Source organism: Salvelinus fontinalis, chromosome 34, assembly GCF_029448725.1.
Source record: "Salvelinus fontinalis isolate EN_2023a chromosome 34, ASM2944872v1, whole genome shotgun sequence".
NCBI lineage: Eukaryota > Metazoa > Chordata > Actinopteri > Salmoniformes > Salmonidae > Salvelinus > Salvelinus fontinalis.
In genome coordinates this window covers 20488473-20507247 of record NC_074698.1, presented here as the reverse complement: position 1 = coordinate 20507247, position 18775 = coordinate 20488473, and the positions used below count along the sequence as shown (strand labels likewise).

Below are 18775 nucleotides of genomic sequence, written 5' to 3'. Positions count from 1 at the left end.
GATGGAGCCAATTGACTGTGACAACACCCAGACCCGAGCCAACCAGAGGATCGGGACTTCAAGACTCAACCTACTTTCTGTGTTGTATAAAACATGTAAACAAACTGTTTTAGGGGCTCTCCCTCTGCTAGTTCACTCTGAGCTAAAGGAAAGAGACCGTGCACGCTGTACCAAATATCTTTACTCTGAATAAACTGTTAACTGTCATACACTTTAACACTTCGTCCGAATCGATCCTTGACCGACTCTCTTTTCTCCTAAATCGATCACCAACAGTCCTCACCAGACATCACCGGCAACAACGTCGCCTATGGGCGCAAACCCACCGTCGCTGGACCAGACAGGACTGGCAAAAAGTGCTCTACACTGATGAGTCACGGTTTTGTGTGATGGTCGGATTCACGTTTATCGTGGAAGGAATGAGCGTTACACCGGGCCTGTACTCTGGAGTTGGATCGAGGTGGAGGGTCCGTCATGGTGTGGGGTTTTTATAAGGTTTTTTGACATGCTTAACTAACTATAAGCTAGTAGGGCTTCTTATGCATTAAAGTTTGAATTACTGACTCTTGTGAACCTGCATTTTCCATTGTTCTCACTTTTACCAGTGCTCAGGGCCTAACCATGAATATCAGCCTGAAATGTGTGTGTGTTAAAGAGAGTGCTGTACTGTGTGAAATATGTGTGTGTATGCCACAAATGTATCAGTCTGAAATGTGTGTGTGTGTGCTGGAAGTAACAGTTCGCTCAGATAAGAAGCTGGGAAGCTGTAGTTAGCCTTGAGCGAGAACAGTGGACAATGTATACAGGTGCAGATATCTCAGACAATGTTATGAAACTGTCTGACCCCAGTCTCTGGGGTGAGGGAGCGTAATCTACACAGCAACAATGAAGGGACACCAGAAAGCGCAAAGAAGCTGGGACCAGCTTATGTGCCAACACCAACGATAGGCTGGGTGAGTCTAAACCACGCCCAGTCTCTACTCTGACAGGCCGGCTCGGAAGCGGGAACTATCTCTGTCACGAGTATAATATACTATCTTTGTCAGGAACAAGTGTCTTCTCTGTTCCACACTGCGGGGTGGTGCAGTGAACCCGTATATACGAAAAATGTATTTGCCATTTATTAACTTTTGAATTAAACAATTATTTTAACCAAGTTCAGGTGTACTATTGTTCCTATCTCAGTTGAACTTTCGCAACCCTAACAATGGTCTGGGGCGGTGTGTCACAGCATCATCGGACTGAGCTTGTCATTGCAGGCAATCTCAACGCTGTGCGTTACAGGGAAGACATCCTCCTCCCTCATGTGGTACCCTTCCTGCAGGCTCATTCTGACATGAACCTCCAGCATGACAATGCCACCAGCCATAATGCTCGTTCTCTGAGTGATTTCCTGCAGAACAGGAATGTCAATGTTCTGCCATGGCCAGCAAAGAGCCCAGATCTCAATCCCATTGAGCACGTCTGGGACCTGTTGGATCGGGGGGTGAGGGCCAGGGCCATTCCTCCCAGAAATGTCCTGGAACTTGCAGGTGCCTTGGTGGAAGAGTGGGGTAACATCTCACAGCAAGAACTGGCAAATCTGGTGCAGTCCATGAGGAGGAGATGCACTGCAGTACTTAATGCAGCTGGTGGCCACACCAGATACTGACTGTTGCTTTGATTTGACCCCCCCTTGTTCAGGGACACATTATTCCATGTATGTTAGTCACATGTGTGGAACTTGTTCAGTTAATGTCTCAGTTGTTGAATCTTGTTATATTCATACACATATTTACACATGTTAGGTTTGCTGAAAATAAACGCAGTTGACAGTGAGAGGACGTTTCTTTTTTTATATTCAGTAAAAGCTGGTGTGTTGAGTGCTGTGCTGGAGCAGAATCAAGAATTTAATGAGTGCGTGTCAGGGCTACACAAGCGCCTCCCTCTTGTCGACATCTGCCGTGTCAGATTGAAGAAACTGAAACTGAAAGAAAGAAAGACGTACCATTTCACAACAGCTAACTACGGTAAGTGGTTTACTCAGCTTTGTCTTCTATAAAATCGTAACTTTAAACTCATTTTAATTTAAAATAGATTGGATATGTGTTAAGAGTCATACTTTTTCAAATTAAAGATTTAAAATGAACGGTCAATGGTACTTTGACGCGTTGATAGTTGGGCCGACTCGAAAAGGAATGTGTAGCCTATATGAATACCGAAAGCTTTAAACTAGATCGTTTCAAATTACTTATCATTTTATAAAGTGTAGCCTACACTAGTCAGTATCAGCTCAATTCTGATATTTTTCCCACTAATTGATCTTTTGATCTATCACAGCTCTTTTTCATTATATTTTATACCCTTTACAGATTAGCGTCAATTTCTCCGACAGTCATGTGTGATATGGTAAGGGTTACCCCATCTTCAGTGAGTCCTATCATTTTTATAAACCGGCGGCTGACCTAATGGAATGGAATTGTTTTTCAGGATGTCTCCTTAATGATATTAATGACAGACACCGAGGGATCACAAAACACCTTGGATGGAATCCTACATGCTATCAGCAAATGCAAGGTATATTTGACTAAAGAAAGGATATTGATTGGGAAAGCCCCAAAAAATTGTCTGACTCCAGTCACCCAAGTCATAGACTGTTCTTTCTGCTACCGGTACCCGAGTGCCAAGTCTAGGACCAAAAGGCTCCTTAACTGCTTCTACCCCCAAGCCAGAAGACAATGAAATGGCCACCAGGACTATTTACATTTGTTTTTATGTAACAGATGTGAAATGGCTAGCTAGTTAGCAGTGGTGCGCGCTAATAGCGTTTCAATCGGTTACTTCACTCGCTTTGAGACCTTGAAGTAGTGGTTCCCCTTGCTCTGCAAGGGCAGCGGACTTTGTGGAGCGATGGGTAACGATGCTTCGTCGGTGACTGTTGTTGATATGTGCAGAGGGAGGGGACGGACTAAAGTTACTAAACTGTTACATTTACACTGCTGCTACTCACTGTTTATCTATGCATAGTCACTTTACCCCTACCTACATGTACACATTTCCTTGACTAACCTGCACATTGACCCGGTACCCCCTGTATAATGCCTCTTTATTGTTACTTTTTATAATTGGTAAATCTTTTCTTAACTTTTTCTCATTGTTTGTTAAGTAAGCATTTCACGGTAAGGTCTACCTACATCTGTTGTATTCGGCGCATGTGACAAAGTTTGATTTGAATTGCAGAATAATTTTTTTTTAAACAAATATATATATATAAAGTGCCTTGCAAAAGTATTCATCCCCCTTGGCATTTTTCATATTTTGTTGCAATACAACCTGTAATTTAAATGTTGTTTTTTTTTGGATGACATGTAATGGACATACACAAAATAGTCCAAATTGGTGAAGTGAAATGAAGAAAATAACTTGTTAAAAAATAAATAAATGGAAAGGTGGTGCATGCATATGTATTCACCCCCTTTGCTAAGAAGCCCCTAAATAAGATCTTAGGCCCCAGAGTCTGCAACACTGCTAAGCAAGTGGCACCATGAAGACCAAGGAGCTCTCCAAACAGTTCAGGGACAAAGTTGTGGAGAAGCACAGATCAGGGTTGGGTTATAAAAAAATATCAGACATTTTGAACATCCCATGGAGTACCATTAAATCCATTATTAAAAAATGTAAAGAATATGGCACCACAACAAACCTACCAAGAGAGGGCCGCCCACCAAAACAGACCTGGCAAGAAGGGCATTAATCAGAGAGGCAACAAAGAGACCAAAGATAACCCTGAAGGAGCTTCAAAGCTCCACAGCGGAGATTGGAATATCTGTCCATAGGACCACTTTAAGCCGTACACTCAACAGAGCTGGGTTTTACGGAAGAGTGGCAAGAAAAAAATCCATTGCTTAAAGAAAAAAAATAAGCAAACACTTTTGGTGTTTGCCGAACAGCATGTGGGAGACTCCCCAAACATATGGAAGAAGGTACTCTGGTCAGATGAGACTAAAATTGAGCTTTTTGGCCATAAAGGAAAACGCTATGTCTGGTGCAAACCCAACACCTCTCATCACCCCGAGTACACCACCCCCACAGTGAAGCATGGTGGTGGCAGCATCATGCTGTGGGGATGTTTTTCATCGGCAGGGGCTGGGAAACTGGTCAGAATGAAGTAATGATGGATGGCGCTAAAAACAGGGAGATTCTTGAGGGAAACCTGTTTCAGTCTTCCAGAGATTTGAGACCGAGATAAAGGTTCACCTTCCAGCAGGACAATGACCCTAAGCATACTGCTAAAGCAACACTTGAGCGGTTTAAGGGAAACATTTAAATGTCTTGGAACGGCCTAGTCAAAGCCCAGACCTTAATCCAACTGAGAATCTGTGGTATGACTTAAAGATTGCTGTACACCAGCGGAACCCATCCAACTTGGAGCAGTTTTGCTGGAGCTTGAGCAGTTTTGCCTTAAAGAATGGGCAAAAATCCTAGTGGCTAAATGTGCAACAGTATAACTTTAAACCGTCCCCTCGCCTTGACACGGGTGCGAACCAGGGACCCTCTGCACACATCAACAACGGTCGCCCACGAAGCATCGTTACCCATCGCTCCACAAAGGCCATGGCCCTTGCAGAGCAAGGTGCAACACTACTTCTAGGTTTCAGAGCAAGTGACGTAACTGATTGAAACGCTAGTAGCGCGTACCCGCTAACTAGCTAGCCATTTCACATCCGTTACACAAGCTTATAGAGACATACCCCAAGAGACTTGCAGCTGTAATTGCTGCAAAAGGTGGCTTTACAAAGTATTGACTTTGGGGGGGTGAATAGTTATGCACGCTCAAGTTTTCAAAAAAAAAAATATGTATTGTTTGTTTTCAAAGTGGTAGGCATGTTGTGTAAATCAAATGATACAACCCCCCCCCAAAATAAATTTTAATTCCAGGTTGTAAGGCAACAAAATAGGAAAAATGCCAAGGGGGTGAATACTTTCGCAAGCCACTGTGTGTGTGTGTGTGTGTATGTATGTATATATATATATATGAGAGTTAGAGAAAGAGAGGCTTTGTCTACTGTATAATAATTCATGCATATTTAATCTCCTTGGTTTGTGAGTGTAGCCTATGGCTCAAGGGCCTCATAGAATCTGTGTTCTCAGGTTCAACACAATCAGTTGCTGAAGGAGCAGCAGGACCTGTCCAGAGCCAGGGATGACCAGGAGGACCTTGCTAAACAGTTCAGACAGCGCGTAGTCAAATTGAGGATATCTCTGGAAGAGGATGACAACAACCAAGCCAGAGATGTAGACTCTGAAAGGGTATGACAACCTCTCGCAAACCACTAAACCGAAGATCAACACTAGAATTAACATTTGTCTTAGGATATCGCTATATTTTTCTTTTCCTATACTTAGTGGCTTTTTGCGGGGTTGAGAGATGTCTTGATAGAGGTTTTGGATTCTGCCCGAATGACTGATAGGAGTAATGTTTCTCTGCAGAAGAAGATAGCCGCCCTGCATGATGAGGAGAGCAGACTGAAGAGGGAGATCCAGAGAGTAGAGGAAGAACTGCAGCTTGAGGAGGAGAGCACCCACCACCTCAAGCAGCAGACTGATGTAGGGCCACACCCCAAAACTAAGGAGCTGTATTATTATTCTTGGTGTGGCTGTGTACTGTAGTAGGTGTGTTGAGATTTAGTTGACTATTGAAGATTTTCTCTCTTGGTTTTAGGTGTCTACTGCTGCAGTGCCTGAAAAGAAGGTTGTGTTCACTGGAGAAACGGGTGATGGCGCAAACACACTCAATTTTGATGTGAAGCCACATATAGTGTATCCAATGGAGGAGGGCACTGCACTGATCACTTTTGAGGATGAGGAAGGTAAGACCGAAACCTTCACTCTGTCTAGCACCTATTTTATTTAGGTGGTTATTATACCGCCTCTCCTCCACAGTGGCCCAGAAGATCCTGAGCCTGAGGGAGCATAAGGTGGATCTGGGCGGGGATTGTGCCATCACTCTGGAGGCCAAGCTCGTACGGCTGCTGGTGCCCTGTCAAGTAGAGGTACAACCACAGAGACCCATCTCCATTCACTAGTGTTTAGGTGTCAGGAAGATGATGTAATGAGTGCAATACAAGGGCCTGAACAACTGTGGCTCTGTTATGAACAGAGTCATGTGCAGAATAACTTGGATTACATCCAGTTAGTTTATTTCATTTGTATGTATGTCATTGCATTCCTTTGTGTGAACCAGTGTCTGTGTGTGCACCTGTCTCTCTACCTCAGATGGACACCGAGGTATGTTCCCGCCGTATCCTGGTTTCCAACCTGCCCAAGAAGGCCGGGGAGGACCGCTTACTTGACAAACTGGAGATCCACTTTGCCAAGAGCAAGAATGGAGGGGGGGAGGTGGAAGAGTCTGACATGCTGCATGATTCTGGCAATGTGGTCATCACTTTTATAGAAAACACTAGTACGCAAGTCAAGTTCCTATCAGAAAATGTAGTTTTCTTCATAAAGGGAAAAAGCTCAGGCTAATGAATTTTCATCATACTGTTATTTCTGTCCATTCTTTCTGACTTTATATAATGAGAAATGTACAACTTTTGATTAACTGAGCATACTGTGCATTGTTTACCACAGTTGCCAAAGGCCTGACTGACAAGCAGTACCACGATGTGGAGTTTGAGAAAGGGAGGAAGCACAGTGTGAAGGTGACTCCATTTCTGAACGGAGAGATCACAAGTTTCCAGGTAAGCAGATTTCATGTTCATGGCCGTGAGTTTATCCCTTTAACTCCATGATAACCAGACTATAAAATAAGCACTTTATCATAGGCCAACTACACAATCAGCAGAAATACCTTTATGCCTAGTGAAATCATCAATTCGGAGAGTAATTTTATAAACCGTACACAGTATCAGTCTGTGGTTGTGCGCCCATTCAAATTTGGTTACAAGTTACAACTACAATGGGATTGTTATAGAATTAGGAAACCCAAGGCCCTATACACTAGATAATAGGTGCTCAACTCATTGTTTGGAACTTACAGACAAGCTAGTCCAACCATTAGTGTCTAGAAGCTGTCTGCAGTAAGGCAATATCCTCCAATCTGACCCCTCTACCAGACACGGCTGTCAGCGTGTGGGCGTACTGTGCTGTTGACTGGCATCCCTGCCGTCATGGAGCAGGAGAACCTGCAGGACCTGCTGGAGATCCACTTCCAGAAGACCAGTAACGGTGGGGGAGAGGTGGACGCCTTCCTCTACAACCCCCTGGGGCAGCACACCCTGGCCCTGTTCGAGGAGGACTGTCCCACTGAAGACCAGAGCCAGTGAGAGGGCCAGGCACTGATAGCACTCCCCCTAGTGAGCTCAACAGACACCTTTCTATTACCACTCATCTATCCCATCTCAGTACAGGATCAGTTAAATCCAGCCTGGGGATCTAATTCTGGCCTGCTATCAGCATGTTCTGATAGAGGTATGATCTCAATTACAATCTTTCAACCAAATGCTAATCTTAGGGGTTGGCACTGTGCCAAAGCTTTTGTCTGAGATTTTCTTTTCCTGTTTCAAAACAATTTGGTTGAACCATCTATTTATATCGAATTTCTGATTTATGTATGCAGATCATTTTGGGTGAAATGTTTTTGGTGAAGAAAAAATATTCAGAACAAAAGTTGCCAAAGAAATGTAACTTGTGCTTGACAAGACTAATTTAGATATCTTTAAGTTAACGTTTAGAAGGAATGTGTATTCTACAGCTCTCTAAAGGTGTCACTATTTAGTGTTCTATAATCGTGGTGTTCTATTGTTTTCTGTCATTCTTAGTATTGAATGAGCAATCCTGTACGGTAGAATCAGTGACTGTAATAAAGTCTGTCCAATGGACCAAGTCAGACATTACGATGGTGTGTGTGGTTCGTTCATTAATACTGAGAAGGGACTACACTGACAATGTGAGATTTAAGTTTTAATCGAGTAAAGTGCATGAGCATCAAAGCAGTACAAATAGTTTAGCAAAACCACACCCAGTCAGACAATGGAACACAGATGGAGTTTATTGTAAAAATCTAGTAACTGTCCCACAACAAAAACACAAAGATCCAGCAGGATAGCCTAGTGCAACTACTAAAAACAAGTTAGATCCACAGGACAACGACAGGCCACACACCCGGTCAGGCACTTAGGGAGGAATGGAGAAAACCAAGCAATTTGAAAGAGTCAAATACATTAATAGAAAGGAAAGCAGCAGGGTGAGGACATAAAGTTAATAATTGGTAAGACAGTTGTTCCAATTGACAAGAAAAACCCACAGACAAAATAACTACTCATTGTTACCTTAAGTTTACATAATGATTACACACAACCTAGTGCAGAAGTAAGACAGTCTACAGCATCTATTGAACATGGTCTCTCTCGTACTCTGAAGTCTACATTATAAACTGGTTGGCTGACAGCTGTGGTTTATCAGACCGTATACCACGGGTATGACAAAACATGTATTTTTACTGCTCTAATTAAGTTGGTAACCAGTTTATAATAGCAATACGGCACCTCGGGTTTGTGGTATATGGCCAATATAACACGGCTAAGGGTTGAGTCCAGGTACTCCGCGATGCGTCGTGCCTAAGAACAGCCCTTAGCCGTGGTATATTGGCCATATACCACACTCACTCGTGCCTTATTGCTTAATAAGACAAAGGGGTTTCTGGTATATGGCCAATATATCACGACTAAGGGCTGAATCCAGGCACTGCGTTGCGCATATGAACAGCCCTTAGCCATGGTATATTGGCCATATACCTCGCCAACTCGGGCCATATTGCTTAAGTATATCATGTAGCTATAGCAAACCTCTTTGTGCATGCTTGAGTTCACTTGTACCTCTCCATTTTAATCTCAATCTTTTCAAAATCACTTTCTTAGTGGCACCTTTCCAATCCAGAAAGACACACAATCACTTAACTGACTTTCTTCTGCTGAGTCACACACATTAACACTTAACTTAAATCAAACTAAGGTCAGTGTAAACTCATTTCTAGGAGATTGTTGAAAAGCACCTCTGGTGTCAATATGGTATGTATAACCATTTGTATTCCTGGCCTGATATACATGGGTTCTACAGCAACAAAACGTATTTTAAATCATATTGTACTTCCTCAGGTTATATAGTGACATTTAGAAAGTAACAAATCCTGTGACATGGTTTTGATCTGATCTGTTCCTACAGTCACTTAACAATAACAGTACAGTCAACACATTCCTGATGTCAGCCAGTGAAAATGTCTAACAGACTCAATTGTTCCTATTAAGTACCTGTAAAACGTTATTCCCATATTGCAAGTGACCAATAACTTAACAGTAATCCCCTACAATAGTTGTGCGTATTGCATATTTAAACTATTACAACAATACATCAGTTTGTGTCTAATAGCATGGACAACCCTATAGACCATCTCATGTAGTGTTTATTAAAAAGCTTGGGGGACGATTTCTTCTGTAACCTGTGCTACAGTATGATAAAGGACTGCATAGGAAAAAGACTGACTTTGTTCCTAATACAGAAATACAGACTAGGTTGGTTGAACCGAAGCTGCGGCCGTTTCACAGCATTACTTATACAGTATTGTGTAACTGTCGGTATTCCATGCAAGTTGCAACATTTGAATGACAGACTAACCCTATCCCTTTACAAGTCCCCGCAGGAACACCAAGAATTCCAGACGTGACCTGTTCATCTCTGCCGGTCAGCCAGCCTATCAGAAGGAGTGCATTATGGGTTGTGCTGAAGCTGCTGGTCTTGAAGATGGAGCGGGGTACTGGTCGCGATATGATTGGCATGTGCAAACTACCAATTAAACGACCAGTGGTGCCCAGTCACTCTGTTTCCGGCCATACTGAGGAGTGGATGGCGCCAGGAGAAGTGAAGAGTGGAAACAAAAAAAAGAGCATCTTTATTTTGTTGCTTAGAGCAGACAAAATGTATTTAGTTCAAATGAATATCGGAGGGAAGTACTCTGTTTAAAGGGTCAAAGCAAGCATTAGGGCAGACCTGCTTACCTGCATGTCTGTCAGCTCTTTGTGGAATCGCTTGGCCAGGTCTGGACCATTCTGCATTGTAGGAATTTGGTAGGTCTGAGGGAGGGGAGAGAGAACATAATCTGGAGCATTTTGTTTGAGGGCAAAACAAAAGGGTTTCAGAAAAATGGAAATAAACCAAGACTTGTGGTTACCTTCCCTTTGTAGAGCAGGCTGCCGACGGGACAGACGACACAGGCTGTCCCGGCACCAAACACCTCCGTAATCTTGCCTGAGTCCAGAGCACCGAGCAGCTCCTTCATGCCCATGGTGCGCTCGGTCACTTTGAACTCTCCCTGAAGGAAACAAAACAAGTCCGTATGACTCTGCATCACTATAATTCCAATACAATTATTCTGCTAACCATCTTCTGTCTTCTATGTCAATGGATTACACTGGTCTTGAATCCTCTCTATCCGTTCTCAAATAACTTCGATCTTTTCCCATTATAACCTCCTCTTCCTCCCCTACTTACCCATTCTCTGGCCAGGTCTAGCAGAGACTGTCTGGTGACTCCTGGGAGAATGATGCCATCCAGAGGAGGAGTCAGCAACTCTCTCTCTGCATACAAACAGGTACTCTTAGTCACATACATAAGTTGTACACCATTGTTTGGAGTTGAACAGAATTCACCATTTCAAGTTGAACAGAAACCTTAACAACCAACAGGGGGAAGCACTGACACAGCCTATTTTGACAGTCCAGGCAGACACTAAGCAAACAAGCACAGACATACAGACTAGAGACAGTCAAACAGACATATGGTACCTTCAGAAAGTATTCATACCCCTTGACATAGTCTGCATTTTTGTGTGTTACAGCTTGAATTCAAAATTGATTAAATATTTTTGAAAAATCTCTCAATCTACACACAATACCCCACAATGACAAAGTGAAAACCACATTTTTGCAAATTTGCTGAAAATGAAATACAGAAATCTCATTTACGTGTACATACCCAAGTCAATACTTTGTTGAAGCACCTTTGGCAGTTATTACAGCTGTGAATGAGTCTTTCTGGGTCAGTTTCTATGAGCTTTCCCCACCTAGATTGTGCAACATTTGCCTATTATTCTTTTCAAAATTCTTCAAGCTCTGTCAAATTGGTTATTGATCATTGCTAGACCACCACTTTCAGGTCCTGCCATAGATTTTCAAGTAGATGTAAGTCAAAACTGTAACTCGGCTACTCAGAAACATTGACAGTCTTATTTTGAGGTAGAGTTGGCCTTGTGTTGTAGGTTATTGTCCCGCTGAAAGGTGAATTCATCTCCCAGTGTCTGGTGGAAAGCAGACAACCAGGTTTTCCTCTAAGATTTTACCTGTGCTTAGCTCCATTTATTTTTTATCCTGAAAACCTCTCCAGTCCTTAACAATTACAAGCATACCCATAACATGATGCAGCCATCACTATGCTTGAAAATATGGAGTGGTACTCAGTAATGTGTTGTATTGGATTTGCCCTAAACACAACACTTTGTATTCAGGATAAAAAGTTAACTGCTTTGCCACATATTTTGCTGTATTACTTAAGTACCTTGTTGCAAACAGGATGAATGTTTTAGAATATTTTTATTCGTACAGGCTTTCTTTTCCCCCATTCTGTCATTTAGGTTAATATTGTGGAGTAACTACATAGTTGTCGATTCATCCTCAGGGGTCTCCTAATTAAACTCTGTAACTGTTTTAAAGTCACCATTGGCCTTGTGTTGAAATCCCGGAGCGGTTTCCTTCCTCTCCGGCAACTGAGTTAGGAGGGACGCCTGCATCTTTGTTTGACTGGGTGTATTGATACACCATCCAAAGTGTAATTACTAACTTTACCATGCGCAAGGGATATTCAGTGTCTGCCTTTTTTTATTTTTACACATCTACCAATAGGTGCCCTTCTTTGCAAGGCATTGGAAAACCTCCCTGGTCTTTGTGGTTGAATCTGTGTTTGAAATTCAACTGAAGGACCTTACAGATAATTGTGTGGTGTACAGAGATGAGGTAATCATTAATAAATCATGTTGATTACTATTATTGCACACAGAGTGAGTCCATGCAACTTATGTGACTTGAACTTATTTAGGCTTGCCAGGGATTGAATACTCAAGACATTTCGGATTTTAATTTGACATTATCACTGGCCTATTGTGTGTAGTCCAGTGATAAAATCTCAATTTAATCCATTTTAAATTCAGGTTGTAACATTTAGAAAACATTTGGTTGTGAATATTTTCTGAAGGCGCTGTACAGACTATAGACAGTGAAACAGACCTCCTCCCTCATTCGTCCAGTAGATGAAGAGGTTCATAGTGCCGACCTCTGTGATCTCCTCCTTCTCTCCATACAGCCACAGGACCTGCTGACAGCCCTGCTTTATAGCCTCATTCTGCACTGCTATAGTAGGCCCATAGTTACTGACAGAGAGGGAGAGAGACGGAAAGTATGAGAGTGAAAGGGCGGAATAGACATGGGATAGAGGAGGGGTGGTGGAATATTTAATTTCAGCAGGCAGCTCCCTTGGAAACACACAACCCTCATAAACAGCTCCTCCTGCTGGAGGGGCTGACCTTGTGAGAGAGGTCAAAGCAACATGGCTACCAGAGGACAGACAGGACATTAAGTTCATGTTCAGCTAACAAGCAGCCAACATGTTGTAATCTAGAGGAATGTGCATGGTTAAAATAGCTAAACAATTACATTATAAGCCTCAAGCTTTCTCTATTCAGAAGTAAACTTGGGGCCCCAGAATCAAACCATATCTTCATAATTCCATGACGTTATACAAGAGTTGTTATATAGCTAATAAGCTATTAAGAAACCACTGTCTCGTTTTTCGGAAATTCCAACGCAACAAAGCAACCCATTGTTGCTTTCGCAAATTGTTGAGTCACTTCTACTTGGAAGTGTGTGTGTTAGTGTGATACTCACCCCCCCATCTTGTAGGCTCCGACCCCCCCTCTCCAGGCCCTGACATAGCTTGGGTCTGCCAGCAGAGAGACTGGGCTGAAGCCCCCTGTGGTAAAGTAGGGCCCTACAGGACCCACGATGCAAAATAGTAGGGCTTGGCTGGCCCTCGACACACCCAGGGAAGGCTAAGGCCAGGAGGGAGAGAGGGGAGGAAGGAGAGGGGTGTTACTGGAGGAAACAGTGGCAGCGCTATGTCACTAGCTATGGCTAAAAAATAGATATGATCATTATTTTTATATTTAACTAGGCAAGTCAGTTAAGAACCAGTTCTTAATTACAATGACAGCCTAGGAACAGTGGGTTAACTGCCTTTTTCAGGGGCAGAACGATAGATTTTTACCTTGTCAGGTCTGGGATTCGATCTGGCAACCTTTCAGGTACTGGCCCAACGCTCTAACCACTAGGCTACCTGCCCCCCCCCCCCCCCCCACCACAAATGTGAAATGTGAAACCATGGAGACTGTCTCCTGTGTCTGTGAAAGGGGGAGCAGTGCTCACCTCAATCCCAATGAAGGTGGGTCTGATGTAGAGGCTGGCATCTAGGGAGTAGGGGACCCACTCCTGGTCCACCTCCACCAGCTTCCTGATGCACTCCAACAGCTCCACCTTATCAAACAACTACACAGACACGGGAGGGACAGAGGACCTGTAACTACTTGGCTCAGTTGAGTGGAAAACCAGCGCTTACATGGGGTTCTTCAGGACCAGGTCTGAGAGACTCACAGGGAGACAGCTGCGGTCTGCAGTGCGGTGCATCCTCTCCATGTTCAGGTTGGGTCTGAACAGACGGATGTGGTTGTCCACCCCTCTGAACGCCTTCATGCCCTCAAACAGCTGAGAGACACACACACTGTTCATACATCTGGCAGAATGAACCATCTCTGAAAGAATAAGCTAGGTGACTTGTATCAAGGGCCGACGTCTTAGTAAGACAGCGCTAGCCTCGTCAGGAAAATTGACCGCTGCGCTCACATTTCCTTTATGAAACAGAATGTGAACTATTGCGACGTCTGTCTGGTTTTATGAGGCTAACATAGCCAAATGTCTCCTATGTCTGCACTATGGCTCCTTCTCTCACCTCTATGGAGTAGTGCAGGGCAGAGGTGGCAGGGTGCAGCGACAGGTTCTGAAAGGGCTTGATCTGGGGAACCTTCCAGCCCTCTTTCTCTGACCAATAGATGGTCAGCATGTGGTCTGAAAACTGCTTGCCAAACACCAGGGAGGCGGGGTCTGGCTTGGGCTTCCCGGCAGTGTTGCGCTCGATAGTGAGGTCTGCGGCCTGAGAGAGGAAGCGGGGCGGAGCAGAAGAGACAGACGGACAGACAGGCGAGGAGGGGAAAGGAACAGAGCGAGGGCCGAACACAATGATTTTCTTTATTGTAATGAAAGGGCATGTTTGGAGCGGAAATTAATGGTGGTCTTGGGAGCCAATTAAGCACTTCAATTAAACTGAATTAAATAATCAAAGCACAAGGAAGTGAGAGAAGGGAAGAAAGGGTACAGAGTCACGTGGTGGACTAAGAAAAAGTTTGATCAAAAGACCCCTGGGCTGACTGGTAGGCTACTGAACTGGTGCCAAATGACACTTCTGCCCGTAGACAAGCTTCAGCCGGCCTCTGTTAATAAACAGCCGTGCCTTAGAGTCATGCCAAGCTCCTAAAACCCTCCTGTGTTGGGGGTTGTGATGACTCAGACAATAGAGAGTAATACAATGACTCAGGAAACTGTCTCAGGTGTCTGGTCATTACTTCTCCTTTATATATTACCTTGAATGAGCTGGCAAACCGCAACGACCCCAAAGAGTAGGGGACGGCTTGAATGAACCGTCCATGAAGTGCCTAATAAACAAGAGAAAACATTACATTTAATAATCCCGGTAAAGTTAAAAGAATATAGGCTACCAGAATTCACATTATGACAAATAACCTACTAAGAGCCTTGTAATACAATCTACTCCCACATTGGAAACTTGCCTTCTCAACCAAGGTGACAATGTTGTCCCTCTTCTAGATACATGTAAACCAGTAAAGCACCACACGTATCTGGCGTGACGAAATATGTTATAGGAATAATGGTCTGGGGCTGTTTTTCATGGTTCGGGCTAGGCCCCTTAGTTCCAGTGAAGGGAAATCTTAATGCTACAGCCTACAATGACATTGTAGACAATAATGTGCTTCCAACTTTGTGGCAACAGTTTGGGGAAGGCCCTTTCCTGTTTCAGCATGACAAAGTGTGGTCCATACAGAACTGGTTTGTTGATATTGGTGTGGAAGAACTTGACTGGCCTGCACAGAGCCCTGACCTCAACCCCATCGAACAACTTTGGGATGAATTGGAAGCCCTTACACAACCTGGAGGTTTGTTTTGGGTTATTGTCCTGTTGAAAAACAAATGATAGTGGGACTAAGCCCAAATCAGATGGGATATCGCTGCATAATGCTGTAGTAGCCATGCTGGTTAAGTATGCCTTGAATTCTAAATAAATCCCCGACAGTGTCACCAGCAAAGCACACCATCACATCTCCTACATGCTTTACGGTGGGAACCACACATGCAGAGATCATCCGTTCACACACTCTGCGTCTCACAAAGACACGGCAGTTAGAACCAAAAATCTCAAATTTGGTCTCATCAAGTCTCTTCTTATTATTGATGTCCTTTAGTAGTTGGTTCATTGCAGCAATTCCACCATGAAGGCCTGATTCACGCAGTCTCCTCTGAACAGTTGATGTTGAGATGTCTGTTTCTTGAACTCTGTGAAGCATTTATTTGGGCTGCAATCGGAGGTGCAGTTCACTCTAATGAACTTATCCTCTGCAGCAGAGGTAACACTGGCGGTCCTCATGAGAACCAGTTTCATCATAGCGCTTGATGGTTTTTGCGACTGCACTTGTAGAAACTTTCAAAGTTCTTGAAATTTTCCAGATTGACTGACCTTCATGACCTAAAGTAATGATGGACTGTTGTTTCTCTTTGCTTATTTGAGCTATTCTTGCCATAATATGGACTTGGTCTTTTACCAAATAGGGCAATCTTCTGTATACCACTTCTACCTTGTCACAACAACGGATTGGCTCAAACACATTATGGAAAGAAAATTCCACAAATTAACTTTTAACAAGGCACACCTGTTAATTGAAATGCATTCCAGGTGACTACCTCATGAAGCTGGTTGAGAGAATGCCAAGAATGTGCAAAGCTGTCATCATGGCAAAGGGAGGCTACTTTGAAGAATCTCAAAGATATTTTGATCTGTTTAACACTTTTTAGGTTACTACATAATTCCATAATGTGTGTTATTTCATAGTTGATGTCTTCACTATTAAAATCTATAATGTAGAAAATCTACAATAGTAAAAATAAATTAAAACCTTTGAATGAGTAGGTGTCCAAACTTTTGAATGGTACTGTATGTTTTGGCCTGTCTGGTGAAGGTACGCGGAGAGCGCGCGAGAGAGAGAGCGTGTGTGTGTTGGAGACATAGCCAACACCTCATAGCAGGCATGCCATTTCTAGGGAAAACCACCTCTTTACAATGAAACGTAATTTGACACTGTATTTCCATGCATTGAGATTTCGCTTTTATCGTAAAAAACACCCTTCACATTTTAAAGCTTACATCTGTAGTTTCTGACTGGCTAAAGATTCGGAATAATGTAATCCACCCTAAATATTCATTACTGCATTGTTATTTTGCATAACAATGAAAATCTGTTAAAGATCGTATTTTTACGCCACACATTTATTTATCACCCCCGCTCCGAATACTGGCGCAAAGACAACCCTAGGCCTATTCATCTGTGACTGCACGCTTTAAAAAAATATTAATATATATTTTTATTAACAACAAATCAATACAAAAAGTACATGAGGGAACACAAGTATATATAGATTATATATAATGGACAATCGAACTCGGGGATACAATATCACATTACAATTACACAAGGACCTTAATGGACATACTTACACTTACAATTCTAACAGCTTTTCTGTTAGTAGAGTATTTAACTGTCTTAAAATACAGTTCAATTAATTTTTTTAGGGTAAGAAAATGTGTTTTTTTGTTAGTAAATTTACATTTGTGTATATGAAATTTGGCCAACAGAATAATGAAATTACATTAAAATGTTTCAGCTTATTTCTATCGTATAGAGAAGAATCCAAGCAGTACATCTCTCCACAATAGTGTAAAATCACATAAACATGACTCCACGCTTTATGTCGACACTGCCAACATGAATAACGTCACCAAAAGCAGTAGCTGCGCCTGTGTAGCTGATAGACTGAAGGTAAAGTAGCACATCAGTTAAACAAGTAAATAGTGGAGGTCCATTATCTCTTACTTGTTCAACACATTAGCCCCGCATTGTTAACTATTTACAGAGACGATCGAGATATAAGAGAGTGATCTTTGGACTCACCGTCCTCAGAGATGCCATCGCCGCTACGTAGCTAATGAATGGTAGATGTGTCCGTGTGGGAGCAAATTCTATAAGCAGTGGTCATTTGCGTTCCGTATTGGACCTTGGCATAATGACAACAATGTTCTTGAGATTAAAATAATAAAACACCAACCATGTCCATATTCGTATCTGATATATATTTCTTATATATTTCATTTGTAAATTGTGCAAGAATAGGTTTGCAAATTCCATTGAATTTCAAGTAGGCTATTTTACCTCTACACGAAATAATAAAGACATCATCTGAAGACATGCTGGTATGAAGACTGAATTCAATGTTAATAAAATATACAGAAAATTATATGGAAGATGATAATAGTCAGCACAGCAGTGTGTTGTTGAAGATGACATAGGCGTGACGAATCTCTGCCATCTGGTTGGACAAAACAGACAGGGTTAGATGGGTTCGAATAAACGAGGTTAATCAAATTCAAACGACCAAGAGTGGAGATGGCCACGATTGGTCTACGAACGGGGAGTTGTAGCAATCTTGTTATTTGATTGGACGTTGTGCTTTCGGTGGGATGGGCATTTAAATACTACAACGTAACCATCGTTTGGATGTGTATTTGTTATATAATGCATAATTTCTCCTGTAATATTGTCTAAATCTTTGTAATAATAATATGTTGAACCCTGTCGTTTTCTTTACATGCCAATGTTGTCCATCAGCATTCAGCACACGTGCATTGTCCAATACCGTGTCCACAAAGATTGTCTATTATATTGACAAGATAGTCAAGTGGCAGCTCTAACAATAGAAATGCATGTCCTCAAAGATGGAAGATAGGCGAGATCAGGTGGAACAATTCTAGCCAATGAGGAAAAGTTGGGTCAAACAGGCCCCCATTAATATCGACAGGACTGAAGTGGAGCAGGTCAAGAGTTTCAAGTTCCTTGGTGTCCACATCACTAACAAACTATCAGAGTTCAAACACACCAAAACAGTTGTGATGAGGGCACGACAACACCTTTTCCCCCTCAGGAGAATGAAAAGATTTGGCATGGGTCCCCAGATCCTCAAAAAGTTCTACAGCTGCACCATCGAGAGCATCCCGACCAGTTGCATCCCCGCCTGGTATGGCAACTGCTCAGCATCTGATCGTAAAGCGCTACAGAGGGTAGTGCGTATGGCCCAGTACATCACTGGAGCCAAGCTTCCTTCCATCCATGACCTATATACTCAGTGCTCCTGAGTGGCGCAGAGGTCTAAGACACTGCATCCCTGTGCAAGAGGCATCACTGCAGTACCAAATCCAGGCTGCATCACATCACTGTGATTGGGAGTCTGATAGGGTG

The 18775-nt window shown here is 42.8% G+C and overlaps 2 protein-coding genes across 2 annotated transcripts; one reads left to right on the top strand and one right to left on the bottom strand.

Annotated features, from left to right (window-relative positions):
* The first annotated feature begins 1937 nt into the window (after positions 1–1937).
* Positions 1938–7877, top strand: LOC129833459 (interferon-induced 35 kDa protein homolog). Its single transcript, XM_055898084.1, has 10 exons — positions 1938–2009; positions 2352–2388; positions 2470–2556; positions 5131–5289; positions 5470–5586; positions 5702–5849; positions 5923–6032; positions 6256–6442; positions 6613–6722; positions 7098–7877. Exons 2-10 carry the CDS (start codon positions 2377–2379, stop codon positions 7305–7307), a joined length of 1140 nt encoding a protein of 379 aa, XP_055754059.1. The 5' UTR covers positions 1938–2009; positions 2352–2376; the 3' UTR covers positions 7308–7877.
* A 139-nt stretch (positions 7878–8016) lies between these two features.
* On the bottom strand, positions 8017–17833 carry LOC129833457 (branched-chain-amino-acid aminotransferase, cytosolic-like). Its single transcript, XM_055898081.1, has 12 exons — positions 17693–17833; positions 17435–17537; positions 14777–14848; positions 14089–14289; positions 13734–13844; positions 13509–13628; positions 12972–13135; positions 12315–12457; positions 10528–10613; positions 10208–10348; positions 10035–10109; positions 8017–9871 (listed from the first exon to the last, which is right to left on the bottom strand). Exons 2-12 carry the CDS (start codon positions 17450–17452, stop codon positions 9830–9832), a joined length of 1173 nt encoding a protein of 390 aa, XP_055754056.1. The 5' UTR covers positions 17453–17537; positions 17693–17833; the 3' UTR covers positions 8017–9829.
* Between the last annotated feature and the right edge of the window lie 942 nt (positions 17834–18775).

Coding starts and splice junctions, on each gene's coding strand:
- LOC129833457 (XM_055898081.1), bottom strand. Junction 14,290..14,776: donor GGTTTGCCAGCTCATTCAAG/GTAATATATAAA, acceptor TTCCTCTCTCAG/GCCGCAGACCTCACTATCGA. Junction 13,629..13,733: donor CAGACCGCAGCTGTCTCCCT/GTGAGTCTCTCA, acceptor GTGTCTGTGTAG/TTGTTTGATAAGGTGGAGCT.
- LOC129833459 (XM_055898084.1), top strand. Junction 6,033..6,255: donor TGGTGCCCTGTCAAGTAGAG/GTACAACCACAG, acceptor TCTCTACCTCAG/ATGGACACCGAGGTATGTTC. Junction 6,443..6,612: donor CACTTTTATAGAAAACACTA/GTACGCAAGTCA, acceptor TGTTTACCACAG/TTGCCAAAGGCCTGACTGAC.